We start from the raw sequence: 13,919 nt of genomic DNA on the forward strand, positions 1-13,919 counted from the left end.
AAAGACTACTCGGAAGTAACTTCACGTGTCATTCTTGACTGGGTCTGACATTAATCTTGCCAGACTAAAGCAACTACCTGCATAACTACTAGAGGTAGTCTGTGAATCGCTAGGGGCATCCACCTTCAGCCTCTTCCTGCTCTCTGGGAAAGCTCTCCTTCCTCCTATGACTGGACAGTATGTCTTCCACACAGTATGTCTTGTAGAGCAGAAATAAATTTAATAAAAATACAAATATTGTACTGTAGTATTTTACAAAACATGAGATTAGTGAAGGAAATCTCCAAAGATTTTTCTGCTGTTGTTACTAAACTGAACTCTCTTCTCTTGGAGATATTGGTATCTAAAACAATCAGATTACTTCAATATCATCATCATCATTCTATCCACTGTCTATCCACTGCAGGATGAAAGCCTCTTCCAAATGTTTCCAACCAATATTGTCCTGAGCTTTCTTTTGCCAATTAGGCCCGCAATACTTGCTGATGTTGTCAATCCATCTTGTTTTAGGTCTCTTTCATGGATGCTTTTTATCAAGTGGGATCTATTCTATGACTGCCTTGGTTGACCTGCCATCAGTTCTTCTTGCTATGTGACCAGCCCATTTCCATTTCAATTCTTTTACTTTCTTGATGATATTGTATAGTTTTATTTGTTCTCTAATCCATGTGCAGGTCTTTCTATTTTTCTTGTAATGCCGAGTGTGTATCTTTCCATAGCTCTTTGTGCCACTTGTAGCTTTTGTATTGATTGTAAGGTTAGTGTCCATGTTTTACTTGCATATGTTAGAGAAGGTAGCACACACTGATCAAAAACTTTTCTGTTCGGGCATAGAAGGAGTTTGTTCTTGAAAATTATGCTTAGCTTGCCAAATGCCTGCCAACCATATTTAACACACTGTTCAATTTCCTTTATTGTATCACCTTCCATTGAGATCTGTTGGCCATGGTATACATAGTGGTCTACTACATCTACTATAGCTCTTTTCCAGATATATTTTTTTCTTTCTTTGGTAAATTTATTAAACATAACCTGGCTCTTTTTCAGGTTTATTTTTAAGACAAATGGTTCTCCTGCTTTGTGCAACTCTTGCATGTGTCTTTGTAGTTCTTATTGGTCTTGTGAGAAGAGAACAACATCATCTGCAAATCTGAAGTGTTTTAAATAGACATCATTGATTTTTATTCTATCTTTTGCCCAATCTACTTTGTGAAATACTTTTTCAAACAGGCGGAGAAAAGGGTAGGTGATATTGTATCACCTTGTCATACACCTCATTCTATGTTGATTTCTACTTTAAGGTCATTACTGTAAATTGTTACCATTGTTTTTTTCATAAATTGATTGTTGTAAGTTTATGTAAGCAGTGTCTACACCTTGGTTGAGCAATGCCTTAATTATTGCTTGTTGGAATACTGAGTCAAATGCCTTTTTGTAGTCAATGAAAGCCATGCACAGAAGCATGGTGTACTCATTGTGCCTTTCAATGACTTGCTGAACAACCTGGATGTGATCCATTGTGCTGTAGTCACTTCTGAACCCTGCCTGATCCTTTGGCTGTGCATCATTTAATATTCTCAATATTCTTTTTGTTATTATCTGAAAACCTTGTAGATGGCTTGAAAGAAGGCTTATTGGGCGACAGTTCTTTAAATCATCTTGGACCCTTTCTTGTGTATAAGAATCACTTCAGCATTTTTCCATGCATTGGGTATTTTTTCTTCTCTGAGGCATTTTAAGTATAGTTTTGCTAGTATCTTGTGTAAACTGTGATCACCAGCTTTTAGCATTTCAACTGTAACACAGTCATTTCCTGAAGCTTTGAAGCAATTTTTAGAGAAACCTCCCAAGAATGAATTTCCATTGACTCCAGTGCTGTTGTCATACTCCAAAACTACTGTTTCTCTTGTGCAAAAGCAGAAAGAAATCGGGAATTATATTCTCATCTAGTTTGATCCTAAAGTATAAGTTCTTACATGGAGAGCTGTTGGAAAATTCCAAAAAAAATAGCTTTAAAAAATGTTAGATTAAAACTCTTCCTGGGTGCCCTAATCCTGATACATTTGTGAGGAATAAATATTCAACTCCAAGGTGTTGGAAAACAAAACAAGTTTTATTAAAGCTTTTTTGCAAAAGCTAGTGGAACTCTTGGTAATGGCAAATCCCAGAGTTCACACCTGAATCAATTTTTGCATAGTTTTTTGTACCCTGTCCCGTGGATCACGCCACATCCTTCCAAAGTGAGCCCAGTTGATAGGCCCACCCAGTCACATGCTTTCTGACTGCCTAGCAACCATTACAGTTACCAAACCCTCCAATTATTAGATCAAAAAGCCCCCTTTGTTCCTGTCTTATCCTCCCTCCCTTTTCTGTGGCATGATTTGTAACATCCTGCTAACTACCTTATCTACAAGGTGAACTGTTACCCAAACTGGATAATTGCAATTATAAAAGATTTATGTCTTCCCTTGTTTATCTATAAGAGTGCCTACTTTTCATCTAAAAGCTATGTGTGTAACAGACTTCATGCTTCAGTTAAACATAGCTGCACTTTGGTTCCTAGTTATACTTTAAAATACTAACTCTAGGCAGTTTTATAAAGAATAAACCTTATATAAATGAATAATATGTTATTCATAAGCTATAAGCTATTCTACAATAGTGTGCACTATTCTAAAAGTATGTTTTAAGTCAGTGTATATAGTTTCTATTCCTCCAGCTTACCATATCTCCTTTCCTAAAAATACCTTAGTTAAGTGCCTCTATATGCCTATTCCTTTAGCAGAAATGAAAAATTATAACATGTACATTTATTGTGTACCTCATACGTTGTTTAATAGATATTGAGTAAGCAAACTACCCTTTAGAGTAGGCATTAGATTTGAAGGTAACACCGTTATTTCAGGTATTGTTTGCTCTTTCATGGACAGTTTATTTTATTTAATTTCATATTTGGTGGACCCAATATTGTGATAGAGGATATCTGTTAGTGTAGCAAGATTTTCTTTTTGACTCCATCCCACTACCAGCTTTCAGAAGTTACTCTAAAAGCAGGTGTTTCCAACCTGCAGGCCATGGGCCGGTACTGGGCCGTGCTCTGTTCGGAACTGGGCCACACAAGTGGCAGATGAGTGTGCCTGTGCACACAGCTCCACTTGCATGAGCAGTGGGCACGTTCGACCACCACTCATGCAGATGGAGCTGCATTTACAGTACACAAGATAAAATATTAAATTAAGGTAAAACCATGATAAGTCACCATAATATGGTGCTATAGAGTCACAATAGGATAGATGTTATAATGGGATATCTAAGGAAGCTAACCATCTAACTCTTTTTAGTGTTGCTGAAATGAGATTATTCCAGGTGCCTTGAAATAGAAACATATGATTGGATTTTACCATATGAAATAGAGCCATATGCCATGTCATATTTAAAATAAAATGGAATGCTTTTTAAATAACTATGAATTTTATGAAATGTTTCATTTTCCTTTATGCAGCCATGACGAGTCCGTGAAGGCTTCTGTCTGGCAGAGCAAATTAGCACAGACGAGGTAATGGTGCATTAGTTTTAGGATATATTTAGAAGCCATAATCAGAAGCTGGGGGGGGGGGATTTTGAAGTCTGAAGATTTTGAATTAGACAATTATTTCTAGTATAAATTTCTGGAAACTGTTTCTCATTTAAGTACTATTAGGAATAACTCTGAGCAGAATTCCATAGTGCTCAGCAAAGATTTGGGAAGAGAGAATCAGAATTGGATGTCAACTTCAAAATAATCTCACCAATGTCCTACTTCATGCTGTTTTTTATAGGATGTTGCTGTAAACTCCTTGTAAGATAACCATGCAAGATTTCCTCTAATATCTCTAACAAATGAAAATCTACTACCTATTTGAACCAACAATTCTATTCCCCATATCCCCTTCTCCAGGATAAATATAGGAAAAATGTTTAAGTAACCTGTTTTTTTATATTGTTTCTTGTATTCTTCCTAGTATTTTCATCTCCTTTCCTTTATTTTCTATTGTGTAAATTTTATTTAACTTAATCTCACAAATTACTACTAGCTTCCCTAATGGGAGAATTCCCACTCCTTTAGCTATGTACTTAATATGGTATTTCCAAGACCTCTTAAAAGTTTACATTGTAAGCAGGTTTATATTTTTATTATATTAGCATGCTCTTGGAGAGAACCAATAAAGAAGGCCTTCGTTGAGCTTGCATAACTTTTTTCTCTGTATGTGCATACACACATACACAAATGATAGCACATGTTAGTAATTTGTAATTTGTCTAGTATCAGTGACATATCAAAATAAAAACATGTATTAATGAGAGAACAGAAAGGCTTTAATTCTTCAGTTGCATCCTGGAATTCTTCTCACTCCCTGGACCTCGCTTCTCCTGCTTTCCTGTATTCTATAAAACAGAGTTGGGGAACTTTTATGATCTATGAAATGATTTTTTTCATTTAATTTTCAGTAATGTACTGCCAGAAAAAAAAGTATATCATTGCAACTGAAAATTATTTTTCTATAAGTGAGCAAGAGAATTACACATGAAAAATGAAAACAGTTTGTCAGTCCCTCAGCTTTTTGTGAATCAGTTTTTTTTTAAACTTACTGTCTTCCAGAGTGGAAGAAATAACTTCTAGAATATAAAAAGTAACTATTATATAAACAGAATAAAGTTTACAAATCTATATGCATGCATAAGGCTTATTCAGTAGTCCTTTCTCTTTATTAATTTGAGCAAAATTGAAAAAATAATAAAGATCTATAAACACATCTAAATTGTCTTTTTTAAAACCAATAGTATGCATTAATAATCACCGGAATAAATTATAAAATAATGTGAAACCATTATATTACTATATATATATTTCTGCTTTACTCCTATTTAAAAAAAAATTCAGGCAGGAAATTGAGGACGGAAAGAATTGTCTTAGGAGGATGAGGTACAAAATGATCCCTCCCTATTTCAAGTCTGAATTTGGAATGCAATTTCTTCAAAAAGAGGTGAGCAAGTTGTGGACGATGGGTCAGGTTAGATTAGTTCAAAGAAACCTTTCTGAAAAGGATTAAGTCACCAAAAGTTGGATATGACTTTTGGCGATTTAACCATTGACTTACAAAATGGTCTAGAATATCTCGAAGAGTTGTAGGCCAGCTACAACAGAAGAACTCTACTGTCAAATATTTTGGAGTTTAAAAAAATGTTACGTATTAAAAAAGTGGAGCACAAAATTGCTATCTATCCTGGTCTCCCGGGCTATGGTCTTAGATTTCAAGTAAAAGCATTTATTCTCTATTGCCTTTAAACAGCACTGGATCATTTTAGTCTTTGATTCTTATTTTAGCTTTATTTTCGCTTATATTTAAGCTAGTCTTAATGCCTTCTTATGTCTGGTGACTCCCTGTTTGAGGCCATAATGGATATGTATGAATATTCTTCATAATTTAAATAAAAATACTTCAAAACACTAGGGAAGAGGAGGAGCTGAATTATGACATTTTGTGTATATTTAATATGAAAATAAATTTTATGGTATTGATCTATGGATTTGCAGTTTTCTTAAGCACATCACAGTTTTTAGGAGAGTTTTTATCAATAAAATATGGTCAAGGACCAGCAGATAAAAAAAAGAAAATCAGACCATATTATGTAGGGCCCATTAAGTTAATCTCTTGTTTTTGTCCTTCTAAACGTATAAAACAAATCCACTACAAATACTAATAATTGACATATACAAATAAACCATTTGTTTTAGAGATTATTGTTTGTGTTCTTTATTTTGTTTTAGCAGTGTTTTTGTCAGAAAGTGCATTTCATCGTTTTGTTCTTTTCTCCCCTTAAAGTTTCCAGATGTTGAAATTGTCTCAGGAATGCTCCCTCCTTTTCCAGACAGAGAAACAAAGGAACCGTTGTTGGATACATTTATAGAGTCTTCTGAAAATGAAGCTGCTAGAGAGAGAGCAAGTAATACTGCATTTACTGCATTTATTGGGTGCTGGAAACTTTGAAGGTGGTAACACTACTGTATAACAAATGCTTGAAAAGTAATATGGAAAGAGACCAGTAATTCATACTGACAGAAAAGAGAATGGGAAAAAAATGCTTTTAGGCTATTGCAGATGTATTTTACAGAATTGTGGGACTGAAAAACAAACATGATGATGATGACGATGACGACAATGTTGTTCATTCAGTGGTATGGACACTATCTTTTGGCAATTCTATGGGCAGATCTCGCCAGATCTTCTTATCTTGCACTACTACTTCTATGCTCTGGCTGGTGTCAGGTTTGATGGCATCCAACCACCATGTTTTTTTGGTGGCCTGGTTTCCTTTTACCTCTAACTCTTCCAAACAGAATTGTTTTCCCCTGTGAATTCTCCCTCATGACATGACCAAAATAAGTAAAATGCAGTTTTGTAATTTTTCCTTCCAGTGACATATTTGCTGTTATGCGCTCCAGTACTTGCTTGTTAGTCACCTTTACTATCCAAGGAATATGCAGGAGCTTTCTCTATTATTACAATTCAAATGAATCAATTTTCTTCTTGTCTTGCTTTGTTAATGTCCAACTTTCAAAATCATGAAAGTTGTGAAAGCTCTGGGGAATAGGTACTATGGGGAATACAATAGAATGGATTATCCTACATTTGCTTGCCAGGCTGATGTCCTTACTTTTCCATATTATGTTCATCACTGCTGTGTGACCTGATGCAACCCGACATATTATTTCTGGGACACATTCACTGCTTTGAGTAATCTGTGACCCTAGTAAAGTGAATTTTTCCACATAGTCTGTCTCTTCAATGTCAGTTTCTATTTTGATGTTTCCAGTGGTCATGAACTTGGTCTTTTTGATGTTCAGAAAATGACCAAAATTCTCACTTTCTTCTTTGATTTTCTTGATCAAATGTTCCAGATCTTCTTTGGTTTCTGAAATGAGAGTTGTATCGTCAGAATATCAAAGAATTTTGATATTTCCACCTCCAATCTTTATCCCGATTTTTGATTCTTTAAACTGTAGGTCAGTGGTGGCAAACCTATGGCACGGGTGCCAGAGGTGGCACTCAGAGCCCTCTCTATGGGCACGTACACTGTCGCCCCAGTCCTAGGCCTTCAGCTGGGTTTTATAAAACCTTTTCGTTTTAGGCCTCCGCCGCCTTGTATAAAAAAAAAAGGTTCAATCAATCAGTCAATTTCAACTTCTCGTGGGAAAAAAAAAGATCTTGCAAAGTTGGAATTGATTGATTGAACTTTTTAATCCCACCCAGTCTGCTGTTACCACCGCAGCCACATCCACCCACTGGGCCACACCCACCCGGCACCCGATGATGGGTAAGTGGGCTTTGCTTTGCAGTTTGGGCACTTGGTCTCTAAAAGGTTCGCCATCACTGCTCTAGGTTCTTCGCAGTCATTTTGGCATACAGATTGAATAAGAAAGGGGAGAGAATGCAACCTTGTCACATTCTTTTCTCTATCTTAAACCAATCAGTGTCTCCATATGGTATTCGCAAAATGGCTTCTTGATTTAACCAACTTGACCAGATGTGCTGGTACCCCCTGGTCTTGTAGGGCTCTCCATAGCTTCTCATGATCAACACAATTGAAGGCTTTTTTGTAGTCAATGAAGCAAATGTAAATAATATTTTACACAGTGTTGTCAGCAATAAATATAAATTATTATTTTTTTATTTCAATGTCCAGAACTTTGTAACCTCCAATGAGAAAATACAGAACTCTTAAAAAATTTGGTTATTTCACACACAAAAAAATGTCCTAATTTACAGTCTGTGGAGATTCTCAATCATCCAGGTATGTCCCAATGGTGCTTTTCCAAAAGGCAACTGGATTTTTTTTTTTTTTGGTTTTTTTCTTTGAAAATGTTTCACTTCTCATCTAAGAAGCTTATTCAGTTCAATTTTTCAATTCTAATTTATATTTTTAAAAAAACCACAAAGAAACCATAGGTGGTATTTAGGAGTGGCATAAGTATAGCATCTTGGACATTAAATTGCTAGCTAATTGCTAATATCGTTAATCGTTAATCAAGAATTCAGTTTCTTTAGAATTTTTTTTAATAACATTTGGTAAGGAAGCTAAAGTGGATGTGCAGATGGTCAGATGGTCAGACTTCTTTCTCCCTGGTAGCTTTTCATCTACTTATAATTAGCTATTTATTAATTGATTTGATTTATATGGCCACATCTCTCAGCCACTCTGGTTGGCTAATAGCACAATAAATAATGCAGAATAAATAGATCACAAAAAAATTGGTTGATCCTAAAATTCATAATTTTGGTCGGTTTTTCCTGAGCTTAGAAACTAGGTTACTCTGGTGCAAAGCTTCTCTGCACACTAATATCTGCAAAGGCCTGGTGAAAACCTTGTAGCATATGTCTATCAGATTCAGAGTGGCTTCTATGCTACCAGTTTTTATTTAGAAAAGCTGACTACTTGTATACATTAAGTATACTTTAAAAAAAAAACACATGATAGAGAGAAATATCCGCAATAGTTTCTGTGTTTTCACTTTTTCTCTCCTGCTATTTATTTTAAATTCTGCAGTGAATAAGGGCAGTAAGATTAATTGGATGCTTTCCTCTTAAAAATCGCATTGTTCTAACTGATTGGTTACCACGAAAATAGATTATGAATTTTCTTCATAAAACTTAACAAACCATATTCCTTGAATGTCCTTTGAAGCATGTTTCTTGCAATTGTTAAATCTTTCACCTGTCAGACCCATCAATACCTGCTGCGGCTAGCAGTCCTGCTCCCACAATCCTGTTCCCTGGATTACTGGAACCATCAACGTGGAAAGTTTGAGTTACACAGCAATGAAATCACTTGCCTTTTTACAGTTAAGATGGCACAAAACTCAAAGAATTTTTCTTGCGTATTGTGCCTTCAAGTAGACAAGAAATTTTAAAGACATAGATAAGCCAACAGTTCTTTAAAATAATTTAATTTTTTGTCATTCACATTTCATTTTGTCCCTCTTTTTCCACCTTTTATTTAAGGATTCTATTCCACCATTTCTTTGTTATTAGTGTTACTCTTGTCCCCTGGTAAGTTGCCCTGTGGTGAGTTGTCCCATGACAAGTTGGCCACTGCAAGTTAGCTGCAGTGAGTTGGCCGTGGCAAGTTGTCGTAGTGGCTGATTTGATTGTGCTGTTGCTGCCATAGGGGAGGGATAGGGGTTTTTTAAATGGATTTTTATTATATGGTGCATTTTGAAAATTTTGTAAGCCACCCAGATTCACCTCTGGTTGAATTGGGCAGATATAAATTAGCTTAATAAATAAATAGCAAAATAGAAATGCTCAGATGAATTTATATTTATGTTTTAGGAGCCAGAGATGACTTGCTCAGACGTAAGCATTCCAAAGAACTGCCCCCAAACACCATTTCTTCCTCAATCTATGCTGAAACCTATCCATCCCATTTTACAAACGGTAAACCATTCCAAAGGACTCTTTGAAAAAAGCAATTATTAATAGAACTTTATAACATGTTAAAACATCTTCTGTATACATTTATAGCTAGTTAGTTGATCCCCACTTAATAATATTGGTAAGTTGCATATATCTTATGTGTTCTACATGTAGCATATTTTGTTGTCAACAGCTATTTTCTTGAGTACAAAAAATATTTATTCTGACACATTAAGCTTTCTTTGGAAGAAGAGAGATCAAAGGCTCAAAATGCCATAAAAGATATATTACTATTTGTGAATATACTATAAGTATGTAACACAGTGGAGAAAATGAGATCTATAGCAAATTACAACACCCACAACATCCACTAACTATCATCAGTATTGGCAATATTTTGAGATGCCAAAGCTAGCTTTAAAAATGCAGGTAACTCACCTTTGGCCCAATAGCCTCCTTTGATCCCTAAAGTATTAAAAATGGCTTCATGCATCTATAAAACTTAATTGACTTAATTGAGATTTTTAATGTAACAAAAAAGGGAAAATATTAAATACAAGATCGAAGGGTATTTGCATTAATTCTATTTAATTTGTTACTTAAACCTCTGGCATGCCACTCAAAAGCCTTCAACCTAGAAAAATTGCATAATTCTGCAAAAATGGAACTCTAGAATAAAGTTCCTTTTTTATTCCTTTGGTATCTTAACTGGATCCTAAAATTAAAATCTATTGTTTATGTATAGGCATATTGCTTTGTTTAGAGTTTGATCTGAGATGACCAAATTGATTTTTTTTGAGCTACTGAAGTAGCAAAAAATAGAAAAATAAAAAATAGCAAAATTTTGGCACTTAATATATTTAATAGTACAGTTGGAGCCTTTGGGCTTACCTCTCCTCAGCGAAAATGGATGCCAGTCTCTTTCCCTTGAAAGAATCAACATTTCTTCCAGGTTAGTTATCAATTGGTTATCAAATAAAATTCCATATTTTTTTTACCAATCAGGTTCTTTTTCTCCTAAACGATCTCAGAGAGCATCACCACAAACAAACTTGTCTTCCTCCGTCACAAGGAACTTTGCTCTCACTGTACCCTAACCTCTTCGGCGAGTTGTAGAATTAGTCTAGGGCAGCGGTTCTCAACGTTTGTGTGACAGCGACCCCCGTCACACAAACGTTATGTGCATGCACGGCACTGCCCCCGGAGGGGAGAAAATGGCGGATCGCTGCCTTTGGCGACCCCCCAAAAATGGTCGATCGACCCCAAATGGGGTCGCGGCCCATAGGTTGAGAACCGCTGGTCTAGGGCATATGCTGTAGTTTTAAAACTCTTTTCCTTTTCAGTAGATGTAGAAGGAAGTGAAAACGGAGTCCCGATCCATCCAAAACTTCAATCACTTCTTATGGATGCTACAGGATCCCCAAGAAAAGAGAAAGTGAAATTGCCCGCTTTGATACAAAGAAACAAGCCACAATCAGTGCCAAGGCAAAAAGTAACATAATTCCTACTTTACAATTACTTTTCTCTTTAATTTTCCTTGACTTTGCCTTCATTATATTTGGAATTGTTCTGTCTCTTGAAACTTTTTTGTTCTAGTTAAGATTATCATGTTTAAAAGAGGTATGAAAGATGTCTTCTATCCAGTTCTCAAGTTTTAGAAATTTCAGCAGAGGTTTCAATGCAATCAGTTGAGCTTTCCTACTGGTGCAGTGCAGTGATTATAGTATTGTACTGGGACAAATTCCCACATCCCAGTTGGAGTTTGCTAGTTGAATCAGAAAATTCCTTTTCCTCAACTCAACCTATCTCAAAGTGATGTTAACGTGAGGATCACATGAACACCACTTTTGAGTTGTTTAGAGGAAAGGTAGACTATAAGAAATAAATGCTGTATAATGATTATTTTCCTCCTAAAACAGCCCACTCCAGAGAAGTACCTTATTGGCACTTACTCAATACCAGCATTGTTGGGCTTAAAATCCAATAGATGGAATTCAGAGGGGTATTTTCACAACAGATGGGTAGAAGATTGAATGTTGAACTTGATCCAAGAACATATCCTACCTGGAATTAATGACTAGTTCAACCATTGGTTAAGAGATGGCATATTAATCAAAGAGCCAATGAGATGTGCTTGATCCTATTTTTTAAAAAATTATTTTATTGTTTTCTTAACATAGTAACCTTAATATTTGGTAAACAGTGTGTTGTCTGGGTTTATATTTAAAAACAATCAATAACAATTCATTTCTATAATTCCTTAATCCACATAGTAGCTTTCCTTGATTTTCTCTTCTTCCAGTAATATTCTCTTTTACCAATCTTAAATTAGTACATTTCTTAGTATTTTGATAGATAAAAATTGAATATAAACATTTTTCTAGTATTTATACAAGTAACTACAACATCAGTATAAGGCTTCTTTTCTAATTAAACATCTTAATTACCTCATCGTAGATCCTGTTTTCAAAGTTCTTATTTAGATTTATTTTCCCATCAATGTTCAAGACATTCTTATCTGTTAAGATTTTATCAGAGTTAATTACACTTAAGTATCTAAGTCTTTTTCCTCATACAAGTCATCCCAACAGTTTTACATTTCTCATATCTTAAAAAGAGAGAGAAAAAAGGAAGGAAATACTATGCCACTTAAAAAACGTATCCCTTTTAAGCTAAAATACATTTATATCATTACACTTAAGTATATAAAACATTTCCCTCATATTAACCATCCCAACATTTTTATATTCTCATATCATAAAAAATACTATGTTATTTGAAGGGCCCATCCCTCTTAAACTAAAATTCATTTATATTCAGAATTTTTCTATTTCTTTAACCTTATTCAAACAATTGTTTAATCTTTAGATATTCCATCTGATAAATCCCATCGTCTGATTTCTTGATTCTAACTTTAGCCTTTTTTTGCCAAACCTCTTTCCTAATCAGTATACTCTGCTAAACCAAAAAGTCTTCCTGTAGTCTTGTAGATGTTGTTGTAAGTGCAAGAGACAAGTCAAGTAAAGTGTTTTTGTAGGAAGGTTTTGCCCATTTGTATTCATTGAAATTTTCTTTCCTTCTTTCTCTCTTAATTTCTTTTATCATTTTTTGTCTCTCAAGTTCTCATAGTTCTCCTGACAGTTCTATAATCCATTTTGTAGAATCTTTTTTCTTGTCCTCACTTATTTTGCAATCTTGAAGTATAAGTTATCTTTTCCATGTCCAATATTTCCTGCAAGTTTTTCTCTGCCTGGGTTAAGTCATAATTCCTTCCATTGATGTTCCATCTTTAAATCTTTTTATTTTGGTTTATATTCAGTTGTCTGATTTATCTGATCCCTCTCTATTTTTATTTTCTGAAAGTTTTTTTTTTTGTTGTGAGGTTAAATTAAAAATGCGTTCATTTATATTTTCAAAGTTGTTTTTAATTTCCTCGTTGTTTAAAATCATTGTCATTTGAATTAGTTACAACATGGCATACATTTCCTCCTGGAAAGTATTTGTTTTTTCCTGATATGTTCTTTCTGCAGATGTTCCATGATAGCCAAAAATCAAAGTTTTCCTTTTTCTGCAAACAGCTTTAGAGTCACAGTTCAATAAGTATTTATAGTCCAGGAAGGTCAATTTTTTTTCCTAAGGTTTATGATTCTCGCTTTGTCGGTATCCAAAATGTTTTCTTTTCTTTGTTGCAGTTGTTCTCTGTTTGGTTAGGACATTGAAGGTCAAAGAAACAAGTTATCTTTTTATGGGCTTCCTGCCAATTCCTGTATCAAAGCGACTACAGTTGTATATTTTCATCCACCTATATGTCAGCACCAATTCATTTTTCAGTTTTCAAAACAAGAAATTACTTTCTTCTGTTTTCATCAATAGTGTTTTGATAAGAAAATCTTAACTATTTCCACCAATTCCAAACTTATCCAGATTTTAGTCTTATATTCATTTTATTTCAATATATTTCTATCCCCCATAAAAGTTTAATTTGCCTGTCTGTGAGAGGGTGGGCAAAAGTCCCCCTCCTCACTTTCGGAGGAGTTTTGCTTCTTGGTTATTTTTTTTCTCCAGGAAATCAATTATCAAATAGAACAGAGAGAATAAATATTCTTACCCAGTTCCAAGCACATTGTTTACGATCCAGCTTAAAATAGTGCTTTTGGGCTTTGGCTGTTTGTAGCTTGGGCTAGACTCTGGAGTGAAGCTAGCCTTTCTCCTGCTGGTTTCTGGAGGGCTTTTCCCACACTGATCAGATCGTCCGCCATCTCTCTGTGGTCGATGGGAACCTCTCCTTCTTCTTTGCCTCTCTGGGGCGACTTTAGGCCCATTTAGGGTCCCCTAACAGGAAGAATTCAGCCGTAGGGTGCAGAGCCGCGCGATCTCTTGGCTGCTGCACTACTGCGCAAAATTGGAAGCCTTGAGATGTGCATGATCCTAAATTATTCTGAATTTATCTAATTTATCTTTTGG

General features: G+C 35.0%; 1 protein-coding gene across 1 annotated transcript in view; it reads left to right on the forward strand.

Moving 5' to 3' along the window:
- LOC120298763 (sperm-associated antigen 17-like) overlaps positions 1-13,919 on the forward strand; it is a gene marked incomplete at its 5' end in the record, with an annotated part of 46,214 nt that overhangs the window by 23,531 nt on the left and 8,764 nt on the right. Inside the window, 5 exons of the mRNA XM_039322792.1 lie at positions 3,503-3,556; positions 4,922-5,024; positions 5,865-5,985; positions 9,372-9,476; positions 10,799-10,947. Coding sequence (XP_039178726.1) covers positions 3,503-3,556; positions 4,922-5,024; positions 5,865-5,985; positions 9,372-9,476; positions 10,799-10,947 — 532 coding nt within the window. The remainder of the gene's footprint in view (positions 1-3,502; positions 3,557-4,921; positions 5,025-5,864; positions 5,986-9,371; positions 9,477-10,798; positions 10,948-13,919) is intronic.

The sequence above is a fragment of the Crotalus tigris genome, unplaced genomic scaffold (assembly GCF_016545835.1).
Source record: "Crotalus tigris isolate CLP2741 ecotype Arizona unplaced genomic scaffold, ASM1654583v1 scf7180000024124.1850442, whole genome shotgun sequence".
Lineage (NCBI taxonomy): Eukaryota > Metazoa > Chordata > Lepidosauria > Squamata > Viperidae > Crotalus > Crotalus tigris.